The 12609-nt window shown below is 46.5% G+C and overlaps 1 protein-coding gene across 2 annotated transcripts in view; it reads right to left on the reverse strand.

The window, feature by feature from the left end:
- Positions 1-812: 812 nt before the first annotated feature.
- Positions 813-12609, reverse strand: part of LOC131220845 (protein PAT1 homolog 2-like) — a 38291-nt gene continuing 26494 nt past the window's right edge. For both annotated transcript variants that reach the window (XM_058215691.1, XM_058215690.1), the window contains one exon: positions 813-3584. In XM_058215691.1, the coding sequence (XP_058071674.1) occupies positions 1486-3584 (2099 nt within the window). In that variant the 3' untranslated portion in view covers positions 813-1485. The remainder of the gene's footprint in view (positions 3585-12609) is intronic.

A 12609-nucleotide genomic window follows, 5' to 3' on the forward strand; every position in this document is an offset into this window, starting at 1 on the left:
CCATCAGGAGGCAGCACCCCAAAAGCATCCCAGATCACAAGATCATAACGTTTTGATTTGGTGGGGCACACAGGCGCACACATTCAAAGATAACAACACGCATCCCCCATCTACATAGGCCCCAATCGGATCAAATCAACATTCTAGATCACCAAATAACAGGCCCCACATGCACGTATGGGGGATCCACAGCAAGCTGTACACATTGCTGAAGGCTCAAGACCTGCAATGCATTGCAAACAGTTATCAAAGCTTACCAAAAAAAAAAAAAAATGCAATGAAGAAAAGAAAAAGGTGGAGTGGTCCACCAAACCCCTCTGTTTATGAAAGGCATTATGCCACCAAGTACACCTGATTGTCACAGGTCCCACAAACAGTACAAAGAAACTGCCCTTCCATCAATCAAAACACAGAAATTCCTCTGGAGGGGCATTCCCATCTCTTTAAAATTGAAAAGAAAGAAATATCAGAAATAGACCCTGCTGTACATCCTAACACACTACCTTTGCTGGGAGTTTCCACTCAAGAGCACCAAAATCAAGCTCACCAGAGGGAAACTCCCACAAGAGTTCCAACATTATCCATAGAGGAATGACCTGATATGTCGGCAGAATACAACGAACTGAACACATGCACAACGATATCGGGCAGATGACCCATGTGCCTTGATCTAAACTGCCTGATTGGTGACCATCAAATAAACAGTCGAGATGAGATTATAGGCTATAGTCCAAACCCAACGAACAAGTGCCCATTTGGACTGTCCAACTAATCTGATTTAGTGCTATGCTCCATCCACAGGACCCACAAACTGAACGGTTTGGGCTGAGCTGCATAAAACCCATATGTTTATTAGTTATGCGCATGTATCCGAGCAGTTGTCCTCTGCAGCGTATCAGATAGATCCTCTAATACATGGTACCCAAGGACGATACAATGTCGTCAAAAGAAAGATGAAAAGCAGAAAATTTAACTCAGCACGAGACAACAAATCTATAGTAACTGACAGCCGCTTTGCATAGAAAAGATCGAAACCATATTTTGATCCATTTCAGCATCCGACGGCCGGTAAAAATGTGGGCCCAAGGGCTACACAACATTATTTCTTTTGCCATTTTTGTGGGAATAAACACCACAAACACGATGTGCTTCTTTTATGTGATTTCATCGGTGGCAAGGCTTCTTTAAGGAAAAAAAATAAAATGACAACGGAAACAACAATGTGGAGCCCTGTACCCCACATCATCAGTGGCCATCAGCAGCTGCAATCGATCAAAACTTCATTGGGATTTTTGTATGCAAATGGGCCCTAAATCCTACACTATTCTAAAACAGCCCGTAAAGCTTTCAATGGCATGCCTAGCAGCATACCATTTTTGGGCCAGATGGATGTGAGAAAGCATCGAGGTGAGAGAACTTGAGAGACGAAGAATCCACATACAAGATGGTGTCTGTAAGCCATCAGATCCACATTGTGCAAGCATCCTAACCCGGCACGGATTCGGAATTTACTGGCCCCGTGCCATATGCATTGAATCCCGTGATGGGCATGGTCCTCTGGGCAAAATCTAATAACAGCCGACGCTGATGCTCATTGGTGTGGGGAAGGCTCGCGCGCAGCAGCTCAACTGGCATCTCCTTACTTATCGCTCTGGCATCCTCCATCCCAATGACAGCTGGATTTGACGCCTGCATGAGCAGAGCCTGCATTATAGTCTCATACTTACTAAGGCAGTACTTGGTCAGCAGCCCAAAGAACGCATCGAATGATGCCTGCCAAAGGGCTCGGTTGGGAAGGCTGTAGCTGGCAGCAGCATGCGGATCAGTTAGGAGGTCCGTGGCCCTCTCGAGGACGGTCTTTATGATGATGGACGCCCCGTCACCGGCAGGACTCCCAAGCGGGCGGAGCGGCGGCTGTTCCGGGGAGCAGACCACGGCTGCCAGGCAAGCGCTGAGAGCACTCAGATCCATGCCACGGACACATGCAGACACTGTCCTAGCAAGGCCCATTGTCGTTTCGGCCGCACCTGAATCCGATGGAAGGCCGCCAAACAAGAACCTGAGGTGCCGGAAGATGGCCATGCAGACAATCCGAGTAAGCTCGCTGCCAGGGTAGAGGAGCTGCAGGTACCTTGAGAGAAGTTTCCGACCTTTGGGAAGGGAGGACAGGCGTAGGAACACAAGGTCATCCTTGGGGGCTAACCCAACCGAGTGGCCACCTTTGCCTGGGCTGAGCGGATCCACCAGCTGGAGTGAGGCTGCAAGCCCCTCCAGCAGCAGCTGCCGCCTCCGCCTCAGTTGGGACCCGCCATCTTGAGGCTGGCTGAATTGTAGAAGCCGGTCAATATCATCTACGTCAAGAAGAAGGCAGAGGCCATCCTCAATCGTTATCCTAGCGGCCAGCATTGGCTCTTGTTCAAGGGGCTTTTCAGGAGGCTGCTCTTCACCATCGCCGGAGGCAGAAGATGGAGGGTCAACTTCAAGGAGAGGTCGAGGCCTGCGGATGGAAGAGAACGGGAGCCGCCCAAGTGCATCAACCTGAAGATAAGCATGTGGTTCATTGGAAGCACGGGCCCGAGAAGGCAGCTCCCTCAAGTGGGATGGACAGAAATGGTGTTTCAGCCTTGACCCAGAGGTGCTTTTTGCGAGGCAAGCTTGGTGGTAGTAGTCATCGATGTACGGATCATTGCTGTGGGTCGCGGCATGTTGCATCCTCAGGATGCTCTCTATTTCTTCAGCCGACATGTACTTGGATCTGAACTGCAGGAATCCGCTATCACTCTTCTGGCTACTAGTGTCAGAACTCGCATGAGAAAACCGCAGGTTCTGCTTGCCTTTTTGTGATGATTTCGATCTCGACTCCCTCGGATCGGCCACCCCAAACATCGCTTCAAACTTGTTTGTTGAATGCGAGAGAGACGACTGTCGGTTAAATAGCTGAGATTGCACGGCAGATAAGTGGGCCAGAGTCGATTGCATTTGCTGCAATCTATGCTGATGCTGTTGGGCTACCAGTAACTGAGAAGGCATCAATCCATTTGGATGTGGCATTTGCTGTTGTAACAAGTTGGGCAACAGATTCGAATGATCCCCTGAAAGTAGGCCCGCCTGGTTCAGCCACGGGTTCTGTGAACGGCTATTGAGTGAGATGCCTGGAGAGGGGAACTGAGGGACATTTCCACCATACTGTAACCCATGAGGGAGGCCCGCTGGTCGGTGAAGCTGACCAGAGAAAGGAGACAGATTTGGTGCAGAGAATGGCATCTGGGGAGCCGCGGCAAGAGCTGGACCGTTCAGGTGGTGCGGATGGTTTGGCGAGGCTTGAGACCTACCCCCAGGTGGTGGGTAGGAAGTGAAAGAAGACTTGGGCATGAGGATCGGTTCACTGGAGCTGTGTTGCTGTGGTTGCTGCTGAGGGTAGGAAGATGCTCTGTACAACGGTTTGGATTCTGCAAGGCGTGGAGAAGTTACGTCGGGCTGGGACCACCATCTTTTTCCTTCCTGGAGAGTTTCATTATCTAGAATGGACTGATCTAACCAGCTTGAAAAGTCAGCCTCCTGCGACCAATCTGCAGCAGACGAACCTGAAGAGAGCATCTTAATGTTCCGTCATTATAGTCAAACTCAAACAAGGGAATGAGTAAATTGAAAAGGCTTTAGAAATGCAAACACACAATGAGAGTTAACTTGTGATGAAGAGGCACCACCCGATTCTCAGGCGAAAGGACGGGGTTTTCTTCTTTTCTTTTCTTTTTTTCTTCGGCCTAGAAAGAGTATAGGTGGTCCAGGGTCCCCATGGTCTGATTCGACACCACAATTCACCAAAGGAGGCCCAATTCAGCACCGACTTTGGCGAGTCAAGTCCAGACTCGACATAGGTCCAGGTCAACTAGAGTCTTTTAACCATGGGGGTCCCAGTTTCCCACCTTTCTAAAGTCAAAGTAGTTAAACTGATGGGCCCATCATGGGATGAACCATGCCCCCATGTCCCTTGTAGCAAACAGTCACAGTCCAAACCATCTGATTTGTGGCTTGCAAATGGACAATCACGGGCTGTGGTCCACACCCAATCAGATTATTAGGACAATTGCGGAGATTTTGGGGGTATCTTAAAAAAGAGCAAATTGTTTGGTTGGGTATTATATATTTCCACTATTCCACTAGAACGAATAATCAGGCAAAGGACGAGCCTTTCGATCCCACAAGCAAATATGGCATTCCAACACATAACAAGAACAACCAATTCTGAATAGAAAGCAATTGATGCATGCGGACTTGCAAGATCTCACATATTAAGGCACAAAAATGGCACATCCCCATCACGCAGAACTCACAAAATACATTGGAAGATGTGTTATGATAGGAGCTTACTGGCTCTTTATGGATATCCTAGTTGCATGGAATTGTTTTGTTTTGACGGTTATTCCTGTCAATTTTGTTACGTTGGCTACATATCACTTCTTCGTGAAATGAACATAAGGTGATTATCAATCAAATCTGGTTTTAGAACTTGTGGTATCAAAGCCTTTTCTTTAATGATAAGGCTTTTTTTTATTAAAGGCAAGCGCCAATGGAAACGAGGAAAATACAGTTGCTATTTGTCATTCAAGTCTCATCTTCTTCTTCTTTTTCCCTTGCATTTAGCCATAGAGTCGGACAAATAAAATTTATTGGATCTTTCCAAAAAAAAAAAAAAATACAATTATTAGGTCCACATTTAAAGCACTTCCCTTTCCATTAAATAGGAAAAGCTGAACCAGTAGCATGCTCAAACTACAAGAACTTATAACACACAACAATGTATCAAAATGGGTGGTGATGGGTCATCAATCCACAAGAAATGCATAATCAACTCCCCAACTACCCTCAAATGCACTTTCCAACACCCTCTGTGTAGGTCTAAGCCACCAGCACAAGCCAAAACGCTCAAATCTCATCTGCTTGAGATGCTTCGTTCCAAACTGTCAACGTGACCAGAAAGGAGGCAGCGTGATCGGCATGGCGACTGCATGATCGGAATGGCGATGAGGACAAAGGGAAAGGAACGTGCAGATAGTGTACAGAAACAGAGCCACCCGCATTCTCAGAACTGGACGGTCGTCCAACATAGAAAAGGAAAAGGAAATATCTACGAGAAAACAGCCTACAGAGATCTTGCTAGCTATCCGACTGTATACGCCAAAGGCTATGCTGAGGGATGGCTGCCCATCAACGTATCAAGAGTTTTCGGGAGAGCTGGGGTGGTCATGGCTGTCATTATGCCGAGGGATCGAGTCACAGGTAATTACAGAGGTTTTGCTTTGATTGGAATGAGCTCTGAAGAAGAAATTTCTCTAGCAATACAAACCCTAAACGGGGTGAGTTTTGGAGGTAATAGAATGATGGTTCAGAGGGCTAGGTATGGGCCACTTCGCAAACCAGATAACCACATCCCAGCTTCCTTGGAAACCCTGCATTATGCCCACAAGAATCACAACCAAAAAACCCCTTCACACATCTCTATCCGCTCAGAAGGGGTTTCTTTCAGAGATGCACTGCTCAAACCCATAGGGCCGGCGAAACCAAAGGAACATCATACAACCAATAACCGAGCCAGGAAGAAAAAGGGCCATCTCAGATCAGGGAAAGAGAAGGTGAAAAAGGACAGATCTGAACACAAAGAGAAGAGAAGCACGGATTTCGAACTAAGGATCGATCAGGAAGTCATATCCAAATCCATGAAGGAACTGCAGAATACGCTAGTGCTCATAACCAGAGAAGGGACATCCATCTCTCAGGCTTCTAACTGGATCAACGAATTACTCCAGATATGTTCATATCAGACCCATCGGGTACATCCATCTCTCAGGCTTCTCACTGCACCAGAATTACTCCAGATATGTTCATATCAGACCCATCGAGTACAACGAGCTATGGATCAAAGGCGACCCGGGTGTCCATTTAGATCTTGTAATCATGGCTGCCTTGCTGTTCTCAGACGATCCGATCCTATGTGTGAAGAGATGGAACGAATTTTCTTTGTTTGGCATTGAGGATGTATGGATTCTCATTTGGGGAATTCCCCTAGACCTATGGAACGAAAATTTATTCTTCACAGTCGCATCGTTATTGGGTTCCTTCATCGAAATCAATCAGAAGTCAAGGAGTGGCGACAAAATGGCAGTATTGAGAATCAGGATTAGGAAACAGAAAGGGAGTCCTCTTCCTCCTCAGATTCGGATCCTCATGGATGACAGGAGCATCGATCTTCCGATTTACTTGGAAGCAATCAACTCCCCAGCCCCAAGATGGGGCGATCTTTGGAGGCTGAGGGAGCCGGGGTGCTGTCCGTTACCGATTCCGGCCAGGGAGTTTCAAGACGGACTACGCTTTCAGTGCTCCCCACATCTACCGAATCCCAACCCCCTCGTTTCAGCAGAGTCATTTAATGAAATGCACAGGTGTCAGCACGCAGGCATACCTCGAGCCCCCACCCCAACAACTTCCACCCCGATTTCCGCCTCTTTCGAACCTCGCATTGCTGAGAGTGCGCCACGTCACCACTCGCGAACCGAGGTTTCAACATCTCGAGACAACCAACTACACTCCCCCCCCCCCCCGCGGGTGAGCCACAACGTTTTCATGCCAAACGGCGTAGGGACGTCGCCACGTTTCTCTTCGGGTACTGATACGTCAAATCATCAAGTCCCTACTCCATCGCTCTCAGCCGTAGAGTGTTACACGTGGCATCTTCCCACCCGACGTAGCAGAGCAATCATTTTCGTGTCAGAATAGGGCGCCACGTGGTGGCCTCGTTTCGGTCGGGCTCCCTACGTTGGGAGTCGACCCCACAACAACAACAGTTTCTCCAGCAGAGAGAGATACTCTCATCGCAGAGACGGATTCGCTCTCGATCTCGAGCTTCGTCCCTCATCTTCAGGCTGACGCGGCAATCCCTTATCTCGATCTCAATCTCTCCCTCATCCCCATTCAGCACAGTGAAGGTTCCATGAGTCCGGCTCGGCTTTGCTTTCAACACTCCTTTCACAGAGATTCCCCTCTAGACATCACGAAAATCCACTGGAATATTCCTCAGTCTCGTTCGCTTTCAAACCTAGGAGACACGAAACTTCTCTGTATGCCTTCTAGCATCGATTCCGGCTCTCTCCATTCCTCTCAGGATAGCGTCGAGGACGATGATTACTCTGACTTGCAGCCCTCATCTGTCATGCAGGCAATTACCCCCTATCTCCCCGTTCCAACATCTCCGATCATAATCTCATCTCGCTTTTTCAAGACCTACTAGGAGAGGGTATCATTGAAGCAGAGCCGCTGCAGATGAGAGCCGGATCCCCTGATCATCAGGTGGCCCCACAAGATTTCAACAACGAAAATGAAGATAGTAGATCCAGCCTCAGCGACGGTATCCATAAGAAGAAATGGATCAGGGATGCGATGAGCCACATCGGCAGAACGTTAGGGCTGTCTTTTGGAGACTGCCGTGAGGACTATTTGGCCGTATTTCAATGCGTTGAATCCCGTGGCAGACCCCTTCTTCCCCCGGGAAAGGTTTTTCCAGGTCTCGCAGTTCCAAAGTCATTAAACGATCAAAGAAGAATTCCAGCTTATCAATTAGCATCAAATCTGTTTCCGAGTGCAAGGGTTCTCGGGGCAGCATAGTTATTTAATGAAAATTGTTTCATGGAATGTTAGGGGAGTGGGCTCTACGCAAAAAAGACGCCTGATTAAAGATTCTTGCAGCCGCCAAAAGCCTTAAATCATTTGCCTCCAAGAAACCAAAGTCCAACACTTCGACGATCGATTGATGAGCTCATTATGGGGGGTTAAAGACATAAAATGGGTTTCTTTAAATGCTGTAGGCAATGCAGGAGGCATTCTGATAGCTTGGAATTCATCTCTTTGGGCGTTGCAGCGAAGCTGGAACGGCCTTTTTTCCGTCTCAGTAATATTACAAGATCTGGCTTCAGGCTCGTCTATCCTCATTTGCTCCGTGTATGGCCCTTCAGTGGAAGCTAACAGATTGAATTTTTGGAAAGAGCTGACCGCCACTAGGTAGGAATTTTCTGGTCTGAGCTGCTTCGTAGGGGACTTCAACTCCATCAGATATCCTGACGAGAAGTCTGTTGGGTCCAGATTCACTCCTTCCATGAAAGCTTTTTCTGGTTGGATCGACGAGAATGATCTTTTGGACCTCCCCCTTTTGGCGCAAAGTTCACTTGATCCAACGGGAGATTGAATTCCATTCAGTCCAGATTTGATAGTTTCCTTTTCTCTCCTGAATGGATGGACTCCTATCCATCTCTGTCCCAATCTATTGTGCCTAGAACCACTTCCGATCATTGGCCGATTCTGCTGTCAGTCGATGAATACAACTGGGGTCCCAAACCTTTTTCGTTTTGACATTTCTTGGCTTTTAATCTCGGGCTTTCACAAAATGATTTCTAATTGGTGGGCTAGTTTTCAGGTTCAGGGATTTGCAGGATATAGACTCAGCTCCAAGCTCAGATCTCTGAAGAATAATTTAAAGCTTTGGTAGCATAACGAATAGCGCTCCAGAGAGGGCGAGTTTGACTCGCTATTATCATAACTACAATCTATCGACTCGTTAGCAGAAGACTCCTGATGACGCCGGCCATTCTTGCTAGGAGAGTTCAGCTTATCCAAAGTATCTCCAACAGAGCCCTTGAAAGTGAGATCTCCTGGAAGCAGAAATCTCGATCGAAATGGTTATTTCCACTCCTTAGCCAGCATGCATTCTAAAGCAAACAAAATCAGCAACATAATTGTCAAGGACACCCACATTGTAGACCTAGAAGCCATCATCCTAGAAGCCATCTCACACTTCAGCAGTTTACTCAAAGCCGATGTTTGCACTAGGCCTCGCCTCGACCTTCTAGAGGTAGGCGCCTTATCCCTTGCCGATGCTCAATCCCTGGAGGCTCCCTTCTCCGAGGAGGAAACCAAGTCGGCTTTAGTTTCCCTGAGTGCTGACAAAGCCCCCAGCCCGGATGGCTTCCCCAGCCGTTTCTTCCAACACTTTTGGGATATTATTCGTATCGATGTCATGGACTTCATGAGGGAGTTTTACGAGAGAAGCAGGCTTTCCAAAGATCAAGGATCTTCCTTCATAGCGCTCATTCCAAAGATTTCGGGTGCGGCTTCTTTCAGTGATTTCAGACCTATCAGTCTAATCAAGGGTCCCTATAAAATCCTGGTGAAGGTGTTGGCCACTCGCCTGAAAAAGGTCATTGGTTCCATCATTTCTCCAAACCAATGCGCCTTCATTCCCGGGAGGCAGATAGTTGACTGTGCCCTTATTACAAATGAATGTTTGGATTCATGCCATTCTTCAGGCTCCAAAAGCATCTTCTGTAGCCTAGACGGTGAAAAAGCCTATGACCACATTGACTGGGACTTTCTCCTCTATATGATGAAGCGCATGGGATTCAACGACAGATGGTGCAAGTGGATAGCTAAATGTATTAGCTCGCCTTTCTTCTCCATTCTCATTAATGGCTCACCGAAAGGTTTTTTCAAAGGTATGAGAGGGCTGAGACAAGGAGATCCCTTATCCCCCTTTCTATTTCTATTGGCGGCTGAAGCACTATCTCGAATGCTTCACAAGGGTCAGGCATCGGGCATTCTTAGTGGGGTCTCCATTAGAGGTATGAGCAGCTTCATTTCTTACGTCCAATTCGCGGACGATATTCTCATTTTCTCTGATGCAAACCAAGACAAGGTGGACAATCTGTGAACGTCTCTTTGCTGCTTTGAGGCAGTTTCCGGGCCCAAAATTAATATGAACAAATCCAGAATTTTTGGAGTCAACTTGAAAGATGAAGAGGTCTCCCTTCTCGCCTCGCGTTTCGGATGCTCTTCGGGCTCCTTCCCAACTTTGTATGTAGGTCTTCCGCTTTGCATTGGTACTCCTCCAATCTCTCTATGGAACAAGGTTATTCTAAGATTTGAGAAATTTCTAGCTAAATGGCAATGCCGTTTCCTATCCTTGGGTGGTCGATTGACTCTTATCAAGTCAGCTGTCTCTAACCTCCCTTTGTACTTTATGTCCCTATTTAGATGTCCGTCCTCTGTCTTGGGCTCCATAGACAAGTTAAGACGCGATTTCTTATGGCACGGGAAAGAGAACATGAAGAGATTCCACCTCTTGGAGTGGAAACAGGTGTGCAAATAGTTCAAAGAGGGTGGGGCAGGCATTAAAGATCTGAAGAATATGAATAGGGCTCTTCTAGGGAAGTGGATTTGGAGATTAGGGGTGGAAAAAGACAGTCTTTGGAACAAGGTGATTAAGAGCAAGTATGGCACCTCGGCTAGTGGCTGGTGGACAAAAGAGTTATCGACGTATAGGGCTTCAGCCATTTGGAAGGGCATTATCCGTTTCAAGAAGGACATTCTCAAAGGAATTGCGTTTGAGTTAAGAAAAGGCAGCTGCATCCGTTTTTGGAAGGACTTCTGGGTGGGGGACAAACCATTAAAAGACTCTTTCCCACTTATGTATCGCCTCGCCTCCAACCAAGACGAAGCAGTGGCTGATGTTTTTTCCTCCAAAAACAACAAGCCAGTTTGGAACCTGAGGTGCAAAAGAAATTTGGAGGATTGGGAGATCCCTGAGCTCGTGAATCTGTTGGAATGCATATACAAAGTCACACCTAATCAAGATATGGAAGATAGAATCATCTGGAAGCTGGATAAATCATCCTCTTTCACTGTCAAATCCTTCTACAATCAGCCCCATCCTTCCTCGAATCTCTTACCTAATCAATATCCTGCTCACATCTGGTATTACTCAACCCCTCCAAAGATTGTAGCTTTCAGTTGGCTGGCTGCGAAAAACAAAATCCTCACAGTTGATAACTTGTCGAAGAAAGGGATGGTGCTCCCCAATATCTGCCTTTGCTGTATGAAATCCTCGGAATCGGTCGATCATTTATTGACCCATTACTCATTCATTTCTATCATTTGGGTGGAGTTTCTTTCTCGCTTCCATATTTCTTGGTGTTTTCCGGGTTCTGTCGAACTTCTCCTTAAAGCCTGGCACAGCTTTGAGATAGGGAAGAAGAAGACCAGGATTTGGAGAATGGCTCTCCTCGCCATTTGGTGGGTTGTCTGGGTTGAACGCAACGACAGATGTTTTAGGAACTGCTCTAGTCCAGCTAATGTCGTTGCTTCTAAAGCTAAACGTTTCGTGATCGAATGGGCCGCGAATATTTCTACTTTAAAGGATGAAGATCTCTTATTCCTAGGAGCTTAACGCCTTCGCCATCTCAGCGATCTAGTTTCTCTCCTTTTTTCCTGTTGTTGTTTTCGGTTTTTGCTCCTTTCATTCTTTGTTTGGTTGTTCCTTTTTTTCTGTGTTTTCCTCTTAATATAATTCAGTTATCTTTCAAAAAAAAAAAAAGTCCAAATCCCGACTAGCACAGCAAATCTCCATAAGATTTTCCTTTTTCAGGTTCCAACCACCCCCATTCCATGCCTCAAATAGAATGTCAATCAACCCAGGCATCACTCGGCGGCCGACCCACATAGATCAAAGAAATGTGCCCCCATACCTGCCTCAAGAAATAGAGTGCATGACCGAATGACTCACCAATTCTGCATTCCAAAGACAAAGAACACAAAATTTTATGATCAGCAGCTCTCTATTCCTTAAGATGGCCAATCGTGAGAACGTTGTCCCTTCCTGGAAGGCAAAAAAAGGCAAATACCCCTGGGGTGCCCCCTAATATGACCATAACAAAGTTGTTGGGGGATGGGAAGAATATTAGATTTTGAGAGGACAAGTGGGTGGGGGTCAAAAGCCGAGCGATGAATTTGTTATCAAAGGTGGCTCTGGTAATCTCAAAATCGGATTGGAGGATATGAATCTAGCTATGTTAGAAAATTAGAGGATATGAATCTAACTCTATTAGGAAAATGAGTTTGGAGGTTTGGGGTAGAGGTGGGTTCTTAGTGGAGAGAGGTGATAAGTAGGAAATATGGCGTGGAAGAAATGAGGTGGTGGATTAGATCATAATTGTTGCATAGAGCATCATATCTATGTAAGTCTGTGGTGTCAATAAAACATGAAGTATGGGAAGGGGTTGGCTTTTTGTTGGGAGATGGGAAGAACATTAGATTTTGGGAGGACAGGTCGCTGGAGGTCAAAAGCTGAGCGAAGTCCAGCAAGTTGTCAATGAAATCTTTCTGTGTTCGTAAGTGGGGATGCTTCTAGTGGCAGGGTTTGTCCAACAACATTTGTTTGGCGCTAAGGTGCTCCTCCAAATGTGGTGGCGCTCGCGTTGCTAGTGGGGAGGAAGAAGATTCTAACAATAGATAATCTTTATAGAAGAAGCCTTATTCTTCAAAATGTACATCATATGTGCCATATGTGCCTTGAAGATGAGGAAACGGCAGATTATCTCTTCATACACTGAACTTTTACAAAAGGGTTGTTGGATAAAATTTTCAAATTATTTGGAGTTACATGGGTGTTGCAGAAATCCATTGATAGCTTTCTCTTGATGTGGCATGGCAGGTGTATAGAGAAAATAGGGAGAAAAGTCTGAAATTAAGTTTGTTAGCAGGTATATAGCTTCTATGGTTTGAAAGGAA

This window comes from Magnolia sinica, chromosome 12, assembly GCF_029962835.1.
Source record: "Magnolia sinica isolate HGM2019 chromosome 12, MsV1, whole genome shotgun sequence".
NCBI lineage: Eukaryota > Viridiplantae > Streptophyta > Magnoliopsida > Magnoliales > Magnoliaceae > Magnolia > Magnolia sinica.